This window comes from Neomonachus schauinslandi, chromosome 11 (genome assembly GCF_002201575.2).
Source record: "Neomonachus schauinslandi chromosome 11, ASM220157v2, whole genome shotgun sequence".
Classification (NCBI taxonomy): Eukaryota; Metazoa; Chordata; class Mammalia; order Carnivora; family Phocidae; genus Neomonachus; species Neomonachus schauinslandi.
Genome location: NC_058413.1, coordinates 108,917,648 through 108,936,877, shown reverse-complemented (window position 1 = coordinate 108,936,877; position 19,230 = coordinate 108,917,648). Strand labels below are relative to the sequence as shown.

Sequence of the window (19,230 nt, the reverse complement as noted above, 5' to 3'; positions counted from 1 at the left end):
GGTAGGTATGTTGATGATACACCAGGGCGGTGCTGAGGAAGGTGCTCTCATCCTGCCATCATCTTTACTGAGACTGGCACTTGCCACACCTAACAACAGGAGCCCTCCACACTACTGCAGAAAAAGCAACAGAGGAGTAGTTGGAAGACATGTACTTGAACCTTGACCCTGGCATGATCCACCGTGTGACTTCGGGCAGGTCACCGCACCTCTCTGTGCCATGATTTCATCAACCGTAGAGCGAGAAGACGGCCTAGACTACCCCGAAGAAGGCTTCCAGCGCTAAAATTTCCCATCTACAAAGTCATCATGGAAACGTACCGTAAACACAGCTGTTACTAGTACTCATATGAGTTACGACTTTGATCATGGAAGGCATCCTCTGAAAGAAATGTTGAGCCTGAAAGACAAAAACCTGACAGACAGAGGGTGCTTGGGGGCTCAGTCTGTGAGCCTCTGCCTCCGGCTCAGGTCATGATCTCGGGGTCCTGGGATCGAGCCCCATGTCGGATTCCCTGCTCGGCGGGGAGTCTGCATCTGCCTCTGCCCCTTCCACTGCTCTCTGTTTCTGTCTCCCTCTCTCTCTCAAATAAATAAAATCTTTAAGAAAAAAAACAGACAAACAACTGAATGCAGACACCTAAATGCCCCATCTTTCATTAAGTGTTGTTTCCCCAACATCATGTTAAGAGCTTTACATACGGTAGTTATTGACTCTTCACATTCACCTTCTTATAGAGTGTTTTTCTTTTTCTTTTGTCTTTTGTGTGTGTTTTGCTTCCAATTTCCAATGCACCCAGGTGGGAGAGGGGTTGAGTACTTTCCCAAGAATACTTAGCTAGCAAGCGGTAGAGGCAGGATTTCAGCTGAGGTCTTGTTACTCTTAATCACTTTTCCACACAGCCTCCCATAAGCCAGGTTTCCTTATTTCCTTCATTAACATAAATTCATTAACCTCCGTTGGCATAAATTGGATGCTTGGTTATACAGTACACATGTCCCTTTAAGACATTACTCTTTTCTATGCACACATGTTTGAAACCACCCTACCCAACACAGTTGAAACAGTCCTAGATTGACCAATGTAAAATGCCTGTTAAAATGGGGAGTTTTACATTTTATTTTGGTTAAAACATAAATGTGCATTCCTGTGACCAGGTTCCGATGAAGTACAAAGATCTTTTCTCTGAGTACATCTCATAACGATAAAATTCTTTGTGATCTTTCTTATATAAGCCATGTCCATAACGTATCCGTAATTTCCAATTTCTCTGTCTTGAAAGTAGAGAAAAACTTAAAGACACAAGTGAAGCCATTTATACATGGAGCCCTTTGGGCTGTTTAGATTTATTTATTTTCACTCTTTGTAAACAGTTGAGTTGTCTCAGTGATACCTAAGTCAACGACATTTTTTTAAGCAACTCACCATTAAAGTTTGGATTTTCAATTAAGTATTTACCGTAATAAATAATAAACCCTCTTGACTACACTCCTGTTTCGTTGTGCCACACGAATATTTAACTGAATTGTAATTATATCAACGTGTACAACTGGACGACAGGTGTCTGGGAACAAATACTACAGACCCTCGGGATGTGTCTCTCTCAACGGTGCAAGCAGAAATGCACTCAGGGTAGTAACACAAGCGTGGCAATCATGGGTATTGGTGTGGGAAACGAAGGCAGAAGAAAAATTATTAAATTCCCTTACTACCTACAGCCCATGGACAAGTCCTTGAAACAGGCAGAGTGACCTTCCTCTAGGAACTCAACTACCTTGATGCTGACACTTTGCTGAGGGCAAAAGACAATCCTAGCCTGACCCCCTCTCCCCCCAGGATCCTGTAAGTCTAACGTATAAAATTCCTTTGGGAACTTCCTTTATCTCTAAACCCCCCAAGATTCATGTTGTCAATCATCCCCCAAGCATATGACCCACCGATACACATCTGAAGGGTCTCATGACTCAGGTTTTATTAGACAGTAATAAACGCCCTTGTCCTAACAACAGCTAGCCCCCTCGAGGGCCTGGAAACCTTGCTTCCAAAGTTCCTTAGAGACTTACGCTCTCCCTAACCCCTTCCCAGCTTGAAAGTCTATAATGGGCCACTCCTCATGATCCCGGTGCGGCTCTTTCTGCCCATGGGTCCTGTCCCCGTGCTTTAATAAAACCACCTTTTTGCACCAAAGACATCTCAAGAATTCTTTCTTGGCCATCAGCTTCAAACGGTAACGTATTTCCTACATCAGGTATCACTCAGTCAAAGATTCTCCATTCACACTAGACCATGTGGTCAATTTACCTCTTGGGGTAAAAGAGCTCTTGCTGCATTGATTTGTTCACCTGGTGGAGGATATTTTCACATTTCTGCAGAGCAAATCTCACATGACTAAGAGAAATGCACCTTAATACCAGGGAAGGACCCAGATTTTGTGGGGTATGATGCTTATACAATCTGAGATGCTCTCTTTAAGAAAAAAAAAAATTATAAAGATAAACTTAGGTAACAGGGCCTCAGCAGGGACCTGGTGAGGAAGGGGGCCTGCAGCTTTAAGTATCCTCAGCCTCAAAGTTAGGCCATGGCTGCCACCCGAAGAGACCTTCCTCTTGCTACAAATCTGAGCTTCCCCAGAACTGCACTCCGCTGACATTCATTCCACCATTCAGCAAATATTGACTAAGCAATTCCTACACACCAGGTGCTACTCCAAGAGCCAAGGAGACAGCAGGGAATACAAGAGACCAAGTCTCCATCCTCACAGCTCAGATTCTTGGAAGGAGACAGGACATACACAAATAAAAATGAAGGATACCACTTCAGGCAGAGGTGAGTGAGGGTGTTGCACAACATGCATAGTCAAGAAGGAATTGTTTTTAAAACCACTTCTCTGGAAACGGAAAGTGCCCCATGAGCAAAATGTTTTCACAGAAGTAGAGTCCTGCTGTGTCCTGACATATATAGAGCTCAGAGCTCATGAGGTCATTCCTTCCTTTGAACAAATCTTTTCCATCCTGGGTGTTTGTCCAGAACACAAAGGGCACCGTGCTGAGATCCTTCACAGGCTGAGCCCTCCGCCTGACACCTCAGGCGGCGGAGCCCTCCGCCCACGGAAGAAATACATTCTGCAACAATGGAAACTGTATGGGGCGTTGTTACATACATGTTACATGTTACAGATGAACCCTCACAGGAACACAATCCAAGGAGATGGTTTGAGAGTCCGTTACGGAAAAATAAGACACCCTTACGAGCCGCACTTACTCGACAGAATGCTTTTGCTTGCCCAAACTATTAATAAATTAAAAGGCCATGCTGACAAATGCCCAACCAAAAGTTTGGTAGAAATAAGCCACTGAACAAAAAGGAAGAATGATTTATATTTCTCTAATCATTTTTACTGATCATCTTTCCATTGTGGACCACAGAGTTACTGGTAGATCTGAGATTTTAAAACGCAAAACGTCAGTGCTCATAACCTTTAACTTTCCTTTAAAAAGGCAGGCCCCAAACAGATGCTGTTCAAGGCCTCTAAATCCAGGGAGATATGGGTTATTTAATAAAAAGCCATATCAAATTTCTAATAGGTTAAAGCCTCCCTCCGCACCTGGCATGACTTTGCTTTTCACAAATCTTTCACTGATCAGCCAGAAAGAGTCATTTTTAAAAACAGGGGATAGGGACGCCTGGGTGGCTCAGTCGGTTAAGCGTCTGCCTTCGCTCAGGTCGTGATCCCAGGGTCCTGGGATCGAGTCCCGCATCGGGCTTCCCCGCTCCGCGGGGAGCCTGCTTCTCTCTCTGCCTCTGTCTCTCACGAATAAATAAAATCAAAAAAAAAAAAAAAAACGGGATAAAAAAGAATGTTATCGTTACCGGAGTCAAATTAAGTTGTAAGTGAAAAAGAAAACCAAAGCTGGTTAAACACAGCTGTTTTCCATCCATGACAGAGAAACAATGTGCCAGTGGTGTTTGCATAAGCAGCTTCTCAGGTATCAAAAACGTTGCACCTGCTATAAGAACTGAGTAGCCTGGCTGACGCGTATCTTCTAGATATGAGCCAACAGAAGCATAACAACACAAGGTGGGTTACGGGAGAATTTCAGGAATCAATGAAACTATAACAACATAGGAGCAGTGCCCTTTTGATCATGTCAGGACTTCAACTGAGCCGAAAAACAGACAGCAGTTGAAGCCAGGATTTTCAAGATATTCTGATATGGAACTAGGGCAAAGGTAAGCCTCGTCTTCCTAGAGAATTCTCAAAGGCAGAGATCTAAATGCACCATTAAACTGTCAATATAGATTTCAAGGCCAGTGAAATGTATAAATGATTAGAAAACTGAGCTCAACAAATAGTTCAACTATCCATCCTTCACATCGAAAGATCTTTCATACCCTTTATTAGTTTCCCGTAGGTGCTGTAACAAATTGCCCCAGACTGACCGGCTTAAAACAACACACATTTATTCTCTTCCAGTTCTAGAGGCCAGACGTCTGAGACCGGGGCCATGATCCAAAATCAAGGTGCTGGCAGGGTTATGCTCCCTCTGGATGCTCTAGGGGAGGATCTGTTGCTTGCCTCTCCTATTTTCTGGTGGTTCCTGGCATTCCATGACATGTGTCCACATCATTCCAGGCTCTGCTTCTATGGTCACACTACCCTCTCTTCTCTCCCTGTGTCAGATCTCCCTCGGTCTCTCTCCTATAAGGACACTTAAAATCCCATCAGGACCCACTTGGAAAATCTAGGATGATCTCCCGCATCTCAAGATCCTTAGCTAAATCACACCTGCAAATTCTTTGCCCTATAAAGCCTTATTTAGAGATGCCAGAATTAGGGCATGCAACCTTTGAGGGCCTCGAGTCTGCAGAAGACAGACTCCAGCACATAGCTTTCCAATCTGCCCCATGGTAGTCACTAAAAATGGTCATTTTTGTATGCCACTCTGCAATCTCTATGAAAGCTGGATGGACGCAATGTTTTTATATAGCAATTATGTGCTATTGCATGCCCATAACTGATTACTGTCCCCACCGTGGGAGTGAGTTGCAGGTTTCACACTCCTGAGCTTTCACCTGCTCAACACTGTGCTCGTGTCTCCTCAGGATCTCACAGATGCAAGGATTCTGAGACAATGACTTCTCACTCCTGATATGATAGTAATGCTTTTGTCCCCCTGAATAACTTACTTCTGATAAACGTCTGGCAAGTAATGTGGAGTCTCCAAGGAGTTTCTGCAAGTCTAGAGGGACCAACTAGCTGGTTTTGTGCTCAAAGGAAACTGGTCAGCTAAGGGCTATATAGGCCCATGCAAATGTCATTCAGAAAATAATTTTCAACTAATCAATGTTTCTAAATTCTATTTTCATGAAGTTTAGGCATGCATGCAAACTGGGTGTGTAAATGACACCAAGCGATTCAGGAGTCATATAACTGATTAAACTATTTTAATTATATCTAAAATTTATTGAGATCACATAGATGAGAACGGTTGTATATTAGTGACAGATTACCATTATTGTTCATTTTTTTCCAATGTATTTGAAAAGTATGAAATTTCCCTAGTTTAACTCACATTCCCAAGAGAGGGAGTAAAAAAAATATGATGCATAAAGCTGTCTTTTTTCTACTGCCATCCAGTGGTCAAATAATCATATTGCATATGACATAGTAAAAAAGTTAATAAGTAAGCATTAAATAGTTAATGTGGGTTGCTAATGGAGCCCACAGTTTTTGCTTTTGTGGTTCAGGGATATTTAGGCTAACATCTAAATACACAAAAGAGAAAATCAAGAAAGTACGACTCCCCGTTCTATAATCAAAAGTTACTTTTCTGCTCAAATTTTAATGAATAGAATAGTGAGAACCAATGAGGGAGTTGTTTTTCAACCTTTGAAGAATCCTGTGCTCTACAACGGCTTGACCAGTATCATTTTTTTCTGAACTAAATATTAGGAGAGACGATGTATGGTTACAAGTAAGCCAACAGGACCAAGTCTTCAAACAAAAAGCCTAGGACACAGAATGATGGCGCCCAGGTGGACGCTGTCTTGTGCTTATTCACAGAGACGTTTTATCTCTTTGGCTAAAGTATAAGCTTTAAGAGAGTAGAGGCCGGGGCACCTGGGTGGCTCAGTCGTTGGGCATCTGCCTTCAGCTCAGGTCATGGTCCCAGGGTCCTGGGATCGAGCCCCACATCGGGCTCCCTGCTCGGTGGGAAGCCTGCTTCTCCCTCTCCCACTCCCCCTGCTTGTGTTCCCTCTCTTGCTGTGTCTCTCTCTGTCAAATAAATAAATAAAATCTTAGAAAAAAAAAAAGAGTAGAGGCTGTGCCTGAGGCTTACCTGTTTCTACCTCAGTGCATGATCCAGAACTTGGCATGCAGGCAGCACTCAATAAGCATCTGCTGAGCCAATGAGCAGTGTTCATGTTTACTGGAATTGGTTTGGTGAAAAGCATTCATCTACAGAATTGAATCAAAACAATACAAAGCCACAGGAGTTCTTCTTAGGGTATTTAAATAATCCCCCCAGATGCCGTATTTAAACTAAATTCCAAATAGCTCTCACTTCATTCTTTTTTTTTAATTAACAACTCTATAAAAATCCTTTAATTCCATATTTATTTCATCAATGAACTTTGTGCTTTTATAGGAAATACATATATTTTTTATTCCATTCAATGGCAACTTTCTTGTTTAATCCTCAGTAAAATAATAGATGAGTTAAACACGCACTCTCTGTATGCACAGAACAGAGATGCATTAATCTTTCTTAATGTCTGTTAATCATCCAGATTGAACCTGAAGACTTGTTTCCTGATCCTTAATGTCTTTCTTTTGAACTTTTATTAAGTAGCAGGAATTTCATGTAAAAACACTCAAATATTAATACTGGAAAGGAAAGTTGTATCTGAAAGGATTCATTGTAGTCAGTATATGCATGGAGGCTTTTTTGGGGGGGGGTAAACTCTTCACACACTTCATTGATACTAGTCCAAAGTGAACCCCCAAATGCCATGCTTATGCCTAAGGCAGCAGTCTAAAAGTATGTGTCATCTAGGCATTATCCACAAAGTCTGCTGGAAACAACCCTTCACACCAGCCACTGTTGATGAGGCTAGAGAGCGCTCTGCCATGTTGCAAGTGCTCCAGAATTACCAGGTTTTATTCTCACACGCCCACAACCATGAAATCTCTTACTTTAAAAGCACAATAATACACTGTTGATTCTTCATGTTCACTGTGCATGTATTTCATATAAATAATGTTTCTCTCCTGGGGCGCCTGGGTGGCTCAGACGGTGAAGCGTCTGCCTTCGGCTCGGGTCATGATCCCGGGGTCCTGGGATTGAGCCCTGCATCGCGCTCCCTGCTCCACGGGAAGCCTGCTTCTCCCTCTGCCTGCCACTCCCCCTGCTCGTGCTCTCTCTCTCTCTCTAATAAATAAATAAAATCTTTAAAAAAAAATAATGTCTCTCTCCTGCCTCCCTGCCTCTAAGTTCCATCTGCATGGGTCCCGCACAGGCTCCCAAAGCCTGAAGAGTCCGTCTCCGTGACCTTCCCTTACCTGTTCCTCCTCTCCTATTGCCTAGCCGGTTCTGGATATAAATAGCCCCCAGACAATGAACAGAAACCTGTCACCCTCGAGTCAGGGTTTAAACACCCCTTCTCCCATTCCTTTACAGTCTGCTGGTGGGAGGGCTCGCGCAGTTCAAAGATCCGGCACAAAAAGGAGACCCTGGATGCCTTTGATTTACTGATTCCTGAAACTTTATTCTCCTGTGTGCCAGACAGTGAAATGGACGATGAGGATGCTTGGCTGCACTAAATACAGCAAGCACGCTCACATCCAAAAATGTCAGATATGTACATAAGTAAGTACCCTTATAGGCTTTATGATGGACATGTGGGATAAATAAAGGAGTAGCCAATTCTCCTTGGGGAGTGTTGGGGTCCAGAAAGGCGCAGAGTGATGTAGTACCCCCACCCGTACACCCACCCATGGTCCAGGCAAACATAACTGTGCTGCATCTGAAAGAATTAACCACAGGATTAATACTGCGAAGGCATTCACCACTGGATGAATAAGCTAAAATTTTAAAAAAGTAATTATTTCACTCTCAGGCCTCTAAATTGGAGAGTTTACTCTAAGCCCTCATGGGATCGGCCAATGCAGACCTCAAGTTCAGAGCTCAGTGAAGAGGCAGAGGCAGTAAATGTATATTTACAGGTCTTTGACACATAAGCAGCAATTGACACTTTGGATAAAACTAAGATCTACCAGAGATTATCAGTGAGAAAAGTGAGACGATAAGGCTGAGGTCAGAGCCTTAAAAAAAACATACCAGCATTTATAGGGCAGATAGTGAGATGAAGACCCAGCTTAGGAGACAAAAAATAAGAGTGTGCTCAATGACATAAGAGAACAAAATCTATGTCAATGTCTGTGTTCAATGTCAAAATCTGTGTTCAATGTCATATTTCAATAGCCATAAATACCCTTCTATTTAAAACATTTTAAGTTCATATATATAGACATAGATATAGATAAACCTATATAATGTTTCTATACATATCTGCCCGCAAAATATTGCAATTGTAGCACTTACTGGGTTGTAATACATTTTTTATCTTTGAGTGCTCTTTCTGTACTAACAAAATCCCTACTACATTCTAAGATCTTTGCTCCTCCTTTCATTATTCATAATGGTTACAGGGACAATAACACATAAGATACACTTTTTAAGGTCTTCTCTAATCTTGCTCCTCTAAAGAACCTAAAACAAGTACTGTGTTATTTCCGGCTTTATTTCTATCACCATTCCAGACCTGGCACTTAGGAGCGGTTAAGGCAAAGGAGAGACAGTGTCAAGCCGAGGGAAGACAATGTTTCAAGATGAGACCAGCCCATCAGAGTGATGTCACAGGGACATCACCACAGTGACGTCAACCCAGAGCAGTTCAGTAGAGCCATGGGAGTGACTGCATGTCAAAGTAGGTAAGGCAGAGGAGAGAAGGAGGAGACAGTGAGTCATGGTGAAACTGAAGATGCTTATGTGGTGATAAAGTAGAAAAATAGTAAAACAGCTTGTGTACATTGTGGGAGGGTGCAAGGAAACTTGACCACACATGTTGGCTGAGGAGATGGAGCCAGTAAGAAGGGCAAATTTAAAGACAGAAGAGTAGTAAGTTGTGGGTTTAGGTCATGGGACTGAAGGAGTCAGCAGCTTTGTCCACAGGAGAGAGACCCTAACCACAAACCCTCATGCACAATGGATTGGAACAGAGTCTGACTTAAAAGAGCACTTCGGCCTCCCTGATCCTGACACAGTATTAATGCTGATACCAAGTTTAAGTAGTGATCGTTGTTTAGCAACTACACCATTTGTTGAAGCATTAGCTGTGTTCATTTAAACCAGTTAGACAATACAGACACAGATATAGACATATACATCCATCCACCTACCCATCCATCCATCCATCCACCTATCTATCCATCCACCTACCTATCCATCTACCTATCCATCCATCCATCCATCCACCTATCCATTCATCCATCCATCCATCCATCTACCTATCTATCCATCCACCTATCTATCTACCTATCCATCCAGTCAGCTAGCTAGCTAGCTAGCTAGCTATCTATCTAGCTATCTATCTATCCAATCATCTATCCATCCATCCATCCATCCATCCATCCATCCATCCATCCATCCATCTATCCATCCACCTATCTATCCATCTATCTATCCATCCAGTCAGCTATCTATCTTATCCAATCATCCATCCATCCATCCATCCATCCATCCATCCATCCATCCATCCATCTATCGTGGTATGAGCTGTTGTTAATCCAAGTTACTCCATTCTGTAATTATGTAGTTGCTCTTGTTTTCTAGCCAAAGAATGATATTTTTCACTTATTCCTGTTGAATTTCATAGAATCAGCCCATCATTTCCACCTGAGAGCATGTGGATTTTCTAATTCAGTAGTCAGCAAACTACAGCCTGTAGGCCCACTGCCTGTTTCTGCAAGTAACACTTTATTGGAATGAACACAGCCACACCTGTTCTTCTATGTAATTTCATGGCTGCTTTCATACTACAATGGTCGAGTCAAGTCATTGCAACAGAGACCTTATAGCCTGAAAGACTAAAATATTTAGTATCTGGCCCTTTACAGCGAAAGCCTGCCTCTCTGCATCTACTCCAACTCTCTAACTATTCTTTACAGCTAAAATACCCAAGTTTAGCAGATGTGTTTTCTATGTCTTCACTCAAGTTATTAAGAATTCTGACCCCAATATGGTCTAATCCAAAGTGCCAATAAAATTCCTCTTCATCTCCCTCTTGACAAACACAAATCTACCACCAAAAGAATGATAATATGTTTATTATCATGCAGGCTACAATCATTCTTTTCCACAGTGTTGTCACAGAAATGCCAATTTTCTGGTTGAGATCCATATATACTTAAGCTAATACCACTCTCAGTTCAGGATACTGGTAAACCCACCAAACACATTATCTAAACTTTCCTTTATGACTCAAGGACATAATTTTATTTCATTTATTTAATTTCTTTAGAGAGAAAAAGAGGGAGCATGCTTGCAGGTGGGGTAGGGACGGGCAGAGGGAGAGAGAGAGAATCCCAAACAGACTCCCTGCTGAGTGCAGAGTCAGATGCGGGTCTTGATCTCACGACCTTGAGACCACGTCCTGAGCAGAAATCGAGAGCTGGACACTCAACCGACTGAGCCCCCAAGGCGCCTTAATCAAGGACATGATTTTAAAAATCAGCAACGTTACTGGGCTGTAATATAGTAATTCCCTAGTGACATCTGGAGCGAGGCATGTCTCAGCCCATTCAGAATGCTGCAACGAAATACCAGAGACTGAGTGGGTTTTAAACAATAGAAGTTTATTCCTCACAGTTCTAGAGGCCAGAAGTCCAAGATCAAGGCCTGGGCAGATCCAGTATTTTTTGCTGTATCCTCACATCGCAGAAAGGGTGAGGGATGTCCCTGGTGTCCCTTGGATAAGGGCGCTAATGCCATTAATAACCTCCCAAAGGCTCCACCTCCTGATATCATCACACTGGGAGTTAAGATTTCAATGTATGAATTCTGAGAGGACACAGACATTGCAGGCAGGAACTTTTTTGGCCTTATTCAATAAGAAGCCTAAGCCAGCTATGCTTGCTTAGATCTTATGAATGCTTTCCAAGGCGTGGAAATACCAAGAGGCAGAAAAACTACTAGCTGTCAGTTATCCGTACCAACAGCGTGCGTAACTCGAACCAGTCTTGCTCTCTATTCCAGTATCACGCTCCTATTCTGCTATGGATGTAAAAACCACCAAAACAAGGGGGATGGAATTAGATGGAAAGTACAGGCGAAGGGTCTTTCAGCGTCTACCACATGAACTTATAAACTCTGCAACACTGATGTTGGCTTTTAAGGGGATTTGCTGCATACTTAACTGGTTCATTTGGTTGCATTTTACATAGTAGAGGTTGCTGAAGAGCTAAAGTCTGTAAAAGTGGGTTGTTACTGAGCCGCTGGGGTGGCTCATTTGGTTAAGCATCCAACTCTTGATTTCCGTAGGAGTCATGATCTCTGGGTCATAAGATTGAGCCCCACGTCGGGCTCCAGGCTCAGCAGGGAGTCTGCTTAAGATTCTCTCTCTCTCTCCCCCCTCCCCCCGCTTATGCACTCCCTCTCTAAAATCAATCAATCAATCAATCAAATCTTTAAAAAGTAAAAGTGGGCCGTTGCTACATTGCTTATTGCATGTCTCAGTGAAATGCAGAACCTGTTGGGTCTGAAATGACTTGTTCAAAACTAACACGGCATATTATTCGGCATGCCCAGCAGTCCCAGGAAGGCCTGCTGGCCTCCAAATTCCAGAAATCAAGAATCCTATGATACAAGATTCCAAATCATGTCTGGCTCACTTTTGCAGGCAAAGCGCTGTCTAACGCTGTCCGTCCTCGTCAACACTCTACCAAAAAAGTGCTCAAGGGAAAAACCTAAAATCAGAAAACACCCCTCCTCATAGAAAGACAACTCCTATGTCTGTAGCAGGCTGTTTCCGGAGACACGTGTCTCCCAATTACACAAAAACCACTAACCTGCACACAGCACAAAGCACAAAAAAGCACAGTATTAATCTATGAATAGTAAAGCTAATATATTGATGTCAGCATACCACGGGACAGAGCAGAGCAAAGATATATTATTATACGCATCACCAACGCATGTAAAAAACAAGGCATACTTCATTCTTATTCTGGAAAAAAGTCCTTGGAAGAAAATATTTCTTCCCGTATGTGCCCTTGTGCACGTTAGTGTCTCATGGGCTTATTCCTTTATTCATGACTTACATTTGGTCCTGAAATACAGTGTGGGGAGGGGGAACATTTTTTTTTGGACGCAGTATTTGTCTTGGATTCTTTCTTTTTGGCTATTATGTATTATCCCCCTGTACCTTTTTGCCCAAACCGTCCTTCACATAAAAGTCAATGTAAAAATGTTCCCTTTTAAATTGCATTAATTCTGAAATATGTAAGTTTGAAATACCTTAAAACGTGGTAAACACCCCAGACAGGTTGCTTTCCCTCTCTACATGATCTGAACGAGACCTCAGGTACAGGGAGCAGAATCTCGCATCTGGCATGCTGAGCCACAGGGCGGACACCCAGGGTGAGGGGACTTCAGTGACGTCCCAGGACACTGGCAACTCACATCTGGAAATCTCACGCTAGGAAAACCAGTCACGTCCACCACAATCATGCTGAAAATTAAGTGATCCCGTGTTCATGTCCCAGGGGCAGCGGAGGTATAGGGAGACTGCTCCCGATCACATCACTGGCCTGGCTGACTTTCTCAGGAATGTTGGCAGTCAGTATTCAAACACAGCACAGGCCCTATCTTTCTCCAAACTCACTCTGTGGGTGGCTTCTCACCGCCCTACAAATAATGGCCGAACTCCCTAACATCACTTCCCAGGCCTTTACTTAGTGGACACCTGATGGCTACGTTCTCACCTCCAAATCTTGGCAAGGGCTGTCTCCCACTGGCAATCTCCACCCTCCTTCCTCACCGCCCCCAATTTCTAACTCCTACTCACCCTTCATTCCCCAGTTTAGACACCACTTCCTCCAGGAAGCCTTCCCCAATCCCTCAAATCTCCATTAGGTGCTCCTTGCGAATTCCCATACCCCTGTGCATTTCCTCCATAAAAGCAAATATCACACTACATTGGGCCTTCACACTTTTCTAATTGCAAAATAAATCCTTTTCAAATAAAACTCTTCTGATGGATTCAAATATGTGAAGCAAAAATGTAGAGACGCGTGTGAAGTAGTTCTGTTGAAGAAGGGGCGGGGAATCCTGGGACTCTCCCGAATGCACCTGAAAGACAACAGTACCACACTGGCATGAAGTATGCTTTTGTCTCTATTGTCCAGGAGACTATAGGCTGGAAGAAGGCAGGAACCATGCATGTTTTATTCATAACGTGCTAGATAACTCTGCATCCAGCACAGCAACTGGCAAAGATTAGAGATACAATAAATAATTGCCACAGAGATGAGTAAGTAACAGCGGGGGTCAGCAGCAGAGCTCAGGACAAAGAACTATTTGTACATTCATTTCCAAACTTCCATGTTTAGAGGACAGTCCAGACCAAGGAAGGAACGAACTAAAAGGAGACAACCTTAAAAAAGGACAGAGAGCTCAAACGTGATCCACTTCCACCTTAAGCCCTCTGACTCCTTTGTGAGAGACAAATCATTACCTAAAGGACAGGGCATAGATGAGCTAGGGGCAGCCACACCCGGCTCACTTAAAAGATGTTCTTATTTTAATATAAGGAAGAATTTTATTAATGCTTAGGAAGTACCTTTTTAAGCTAATCAGATCAATTCAGCTGGGAAAGTTGAAGAGTAGTTCCAGAAGGGAGATGATGTGCATTATGACTCAGCTCTCAAGGACAGACACATAAATACACACATCCTTCCAGACTCAGAATGACGGGGTTGAGACCACGCATACTCAAGAGACCTGTGTGACAGCATGCTTATCACTGGTCAGTAAAGATCAATGACTCTGGGTACTGCTCCATTGGTTGACCATACTGTTCTGAAACAATAAAGTTTTGCTCTTGTTGCTTGAAGGGAAATCCCATAAACAAAAATCAACGTCATTACCATAACTCACAACCTAGTGGCATTTCCTCCTATAGAGTGTACGTCCACCCTTTTAAACTCGTCTCTTTAGAAGAATCTATATTAAATACTATAACCCATGGCAGCAAGTCATAGCCATGTTAACATTTAAAATACATAATCACCACGATGCTCTATGAGATGATGAAACTTTAATGCCCTTAGAGTCGAACAGAAAATATAAACCCAGAAGAACATAAGACCTGACACTAACCTGATTCTCAGCTTTCCAACACTTTAAAAATAATTTGTTTATTGTAAATAATGCTGCACTATACAGAACACATATCCTATATATAGGGGTGCATATAGAGGATACCGTATGTCCGTGTTACTTCAAAAAAACAAATAAACCCTAATAATTTGTTTACATTGTCCTCTGTTTTGTCGCCTTTTCTAACAGATCTAATCTTTGTCATCACTGACGACAGAAACCCATATTATCTAAGAAACAAGGTTGACTCCTTAAAGATCTAAGACCACAATTAGTAAACCTGCAGGCCTATGACTAGATAATGATAACGTAACAGACCATTCAAGTATCGGCATATTAAGCAAACAAACAACATTAAATTCAGAATCATTTCCCACCAGCACCTGAAAGTGACACAGAAAACAACAAAAGGTCAAGAAAAGGAAGAGTGCATCTGTATCCCCAATGCCCGCACCCCAGCAGGAAGTTCTGTCTAGCTCGATCTTAAAATAAGTAAGTAATACTGTCAGTTAATTGCTAACTTACACTTCTTGATCTACACTCTGAGCAACACCAGTTGTGACCAGTTATTACAAAAGCACCAACTGTGGGGCGCCTGGGTGGCTCAGATGGTTAAGCGTCTGCCTTCGGCTCAGGTCATGGTCCCAGGGTCCTGGGATCGAGTCCCGCATCGGGCTCCCTGCTCCTTGGGAGCCTGCTTCTCTCTCTCTCTCTCTCTCTGTCTCTCATGAATAAATAAATAAAATCTTAAAAAAAAAACACAAAAAACAAAAGCACCAACCGTGCAGGCACTAAGACAAGAATATGGGAATTCTGCTGCTAAATTAAGACTTTCCTCGTGCTGGAGGCAGATCAGGAATGGGTATCAAAAGTAAATCAGTTAAAAATAATAAATATGATATAAGGAAGTGTAAATAATCAATTAAGTTTTGCAAACGATACTTTTATCCTTCTTAGCTGCAGAATCTAGTTTCCTCCTGGAGACAGGGACCAAATTCAACCACCATTGGGTCACCCTGAGCCCTTCTGCAGGTGCTGGGAAGGGGTCTGCAGATAACCCCTTTACAATAAAAACATATTGTGATGGAGAGTTCTGGAAGGCCAGGAGACAGCAGCAGACTGGCCTCCTACACTGGGTAGAAGGAGATTATCATTGATCGATTCTAACACTTCTATACCATTTCTAGCTATTCCAGCTATCTGGAGCTATGAGGGACAGGTAGACTAAAAACAAGGTTTCTGTGTGTCAGGCTGGACAGGATCCATCACATCGCATGCCCATGACAGGATGCCTGCCCTGTTTGTTCTTATCTTGACTCCAGCATTAAGTGGCAGCTAACAGGGTCAGCGGGAACAAATTGATGCACTCAACTGTGAATGAAGATAGTTCCATCATTAGATACCGATTTCTAAAACCCCTATTCAAGGGTCATGGCTAATTTTTTATTGTGACTTCCTACCACTTGTAGTAGGAGGACCCGATCTTCTGAGGACCCTAAATTAATGTTTGGAAACGTCTATCTTCTGTATTTCTCCTTATTACATTCCATGCCCATGTCCTCTCCAGGATTACACCCTGTCTTAACCTGACAATCAAAAGAACAAGATTATTGTTTTCATTAACAAAGGAACTTTGGGGGAACCAGTTAAAAATGTCTGGAATCAGAACAAGGGTTTTAATTTAATACATTATTACTTTCTCTCAACAGCCCAACTGTTGTGATTAAGGTTTTCCAGATGATGTCTAGCCTTTTTCAAAGAACCTTTATTCTCACCCCCTCAGCAAAACCCTATGGCAGTGTTTCTCAATTTTGTTTTCATTATCATCATTCCTCCCTTCAAGAGCCTGTTTAGACTTTTTTTTCCTAATCATGTCTCCTCCCTATGAAATGTTAACACTACAGATACACTGTCTACCTCTTTATATATACTGGCCCTTTGGAGGACCACAAACCATTGTAGTATTTAAGATTTTTTCACCCTCTAAGATCTGATTTTGCTACTTTGGGGCAATTTTGTCTCTGAGAATGCATGCTCTGTAACACTTAAGAGTAAGATGCCTTTTGAGGGGCTCCTGGGTGGCTCAGTCGGTTAAGTATCTGCCTTCGGCTCAGGTCATGATCCCGGAGTCCTGGGATCGAGCCCCGCATCGGGCTCCCTGCTCTGCGGGAAGCCTGCTTCTCCCTCTCCCACTCCCCCTGCTTGTGTTCCCACTCTCGCTGTGTCTCTCTCTGCCAAATAAATAAATAAAATCTTAAAAAAAAAAAAAAGAGTAAGATGCCTTTTGAAAATTGCCCAAACTAACAACCCATTATATTAGTTTTTTTACTCAGTATATAACAGTTTTTTTAATCTAACCTTTCCCCCCACCTATTTTTGTTTGCAAAATGAGACTGACATTGAGGAAAGTGTTGAGCAATCCAAATTAATCAAAATGTGTGTGCATGTGTGTGCTGTTAGTAATTGCAAAACAGCTTTAACTAAAATATGAATAAATTGATCCAGGTTAGTTTTCAAAACTCTGATAAAATAAAGCCTTTATCATATAGACTAGACAGATGTACAGTGCTCTAACAATGAAAACTAAAAGGAGAGTATTCTTTTAAAAAAAAATGAGCTGCATGCCTTGGTTTTAGTTGGAATCTTGGGTTACCAGGCAATGGTTACATACTTTTCACTTTGTCCTTGACATCTTGTAACTGATACTTGGGAGGCTAAGGATTACAAAATTATGGCTATGAAGTCATGCAAATTATACATGGCATTTTATTCTACACAGCTGGGAGGGCATATAAAGTGCAAACGTTAACAAATCTAAAAACTCAACTAGGAGAAGATCATCCCTGGCAGAAACATTAATGAGAGAAGCAAAACTATAAAAGTTTGGTCTTGAGCCTAAACCTTTTTTTTAAGTTTTAGTAAGAAAACTCTGTACTTTTACTAAGATGGAGGGCAAGCCACTACTGGAATATTTTACATAAAAACACTGTGATAAAGTAATTCTGGAAACATAGGGGCATCTTTTGGCCAGGAGGTGACCCTGAGGCTTCCCTGTGCCCTCTCCACATGACTACACCACCTCGTAGGACTCGAGCACACTGAAATCCATAGCGTACTTATCATCAGAAAATATACTAGGTTTTTGTTGTTGTTTCAAAGTTCAAAAGCCTTGCTGTAAAGTCCAAATTAAGGGCATATCAAGAGAGAAACTGATAAGGGAATAAGATGGCTACTGTGAATTTACTGGAGAACATGTACTGCCAACTCAAACAGTGAAGCCATTAAGAACAGCTTGGTGAGCTCTTTGGGGGATGTGTTAGAACTTTCAGCAGGCAGACAGAAAGAAAGGTAGTACTGACCAAGGAAGAAAACAAAAGACTATGGGTCAGTTCAGGTAGATGGTAGAAATAGCTTCAACTTCCTGGCAACATCAGTTGTAGTTGAGAATAAAAGAATAAATCAGGTTCAGATCTTGGTGGTAGCCCAGAAACTAAATAAGCTCAATTAAAGTGTCTGGGGCCCATTGACCCACGTGTCCTCCAGAGCAAAGGAAAACAAACAAGCCTGCTTGGGACGCTGCTTAGGCTAGCTAAGCAGCCTTGCTTCTTGCAACAGTGGGAAAGCCTTCTGTGCGGGGAAACTCAGAGCACAAGCCCCGTGCGGTACTGATGAAACCCCAGCTGTCCCAGTCTCCCAGACTCGGAGCTTCCGCACCCACGGGGGAAATTCACTTTGGGGACGTAAAGGGCAAACGCTGCACACGGCCATCTCCCCCAAATAAGTAATACGTAAGTTCTCTGTTCCAGATACGACTGCAGGACTGAAGGACATCATTCCCTGTCCTCCTCCTGATACAATAAAAATAAAATAAATCACCCAGAGAAAGCCACTCTCGAGTCCCTCCGCCTATCATAAATGCCCCATCCATCCGAGTTTCCAGCCCAAAAGGTGAAGAGCCTGGCCGAGGGGCGGCTGCAGCTCCGCAGCTCCGGGACCCTGGGGTCAGCGGCTGCAGAGAAAGGACTTCTCTGGGGCGCACGGAAATGCCACCTGACCCTTGTGATCCCCCGCCGCCGGCACGCGTCCCCAAGCCCCCAGTCCCATTCCGGGATGGAGACAGGCACGAGACACCCCGCCGCCACGAACGAAGCCTTCAGCAGGCTTCAGACGAAAAAGTTTTTTTAACAACAATGGCAAAAAAAAAAGTGACTTCTTAAAAACAACAACTAAAGAAAATAAAATCTGCATCTCTCACCATCTCGCCTGAGGTTGGCGTTGCGCAAAGCTTTGATGGATGCGCTCTGCGGAGCCGCCCAAGTGCCCCGATAGCTGCAAAAGTTTGCGCAGACCAGAGTGTAGACGAGGCCGAGCGGGCGCATTGGGATCCGCGAGCCGGGGACCGCGTCGCCGCAGGAGAAAGCCGGGGGCCGCCGGGCCGGACGCCGCCTGTCGCCGCCTGCGCTCCCGCGCGAGGGCCGGGCCGCGGAGCTAGTGGCCGCGCTCGGCGCGCACTTCCTGCATGGCCAGCTTTCGGAGCGCGTGTGGGCGCCGCACTTCCTTGTGGAGCCGCAGGCCGAGCGACGGTGGCGGGCCCCACAACAGGTTGACGCTGGTCCGCCCCCTCCGGCGGCCGGCGGCGGCAGCACACGCAGCGGGGCGCGGCGTCCCGGGCGGGCGCGCAGACCCGTGCGTCCTCCGCCGGCCCCGCCGCCCCGAGCGGAGAGGCGCGCGCTCCGCCCCGCCCCCAGCGGGCCCCGGGTGCGGGGGTGGGAGGGGGCCCGGCTCCGG

At 43.6% G+C, this 19,230-nt stretch overlaps 1 protein-coding gene across 2 annotated transcripts in view; it reads right to left on the bottom strand.

Annotated features, from left to right (window-relative positions):
• The window catches only part of PDGFD (platelet derived growth factor D), a 215,595-nt gene extending 196,532 nt beyond the window's left edge, over positions 1 to 19,063 (bottom strand). For both annotated transcript variants that reach the window (XM_044919370.1, XM_044919371.1), the window contains exon 1: positions 18,698 to 19,063. In XM_044919370.1, coding sequence (XP_044775305.1) covers positions 18,698 to 18,821 — 124 coding nt within the window. In that variant the 5' untranslated portion in view covers positions 18,822 to 19,063. The remainder of the gene's footprint in view (positions 1 to 18,697) is intronic.
• Positions 19,064 to 19,230: the final 167 nt, after the last annotated feature.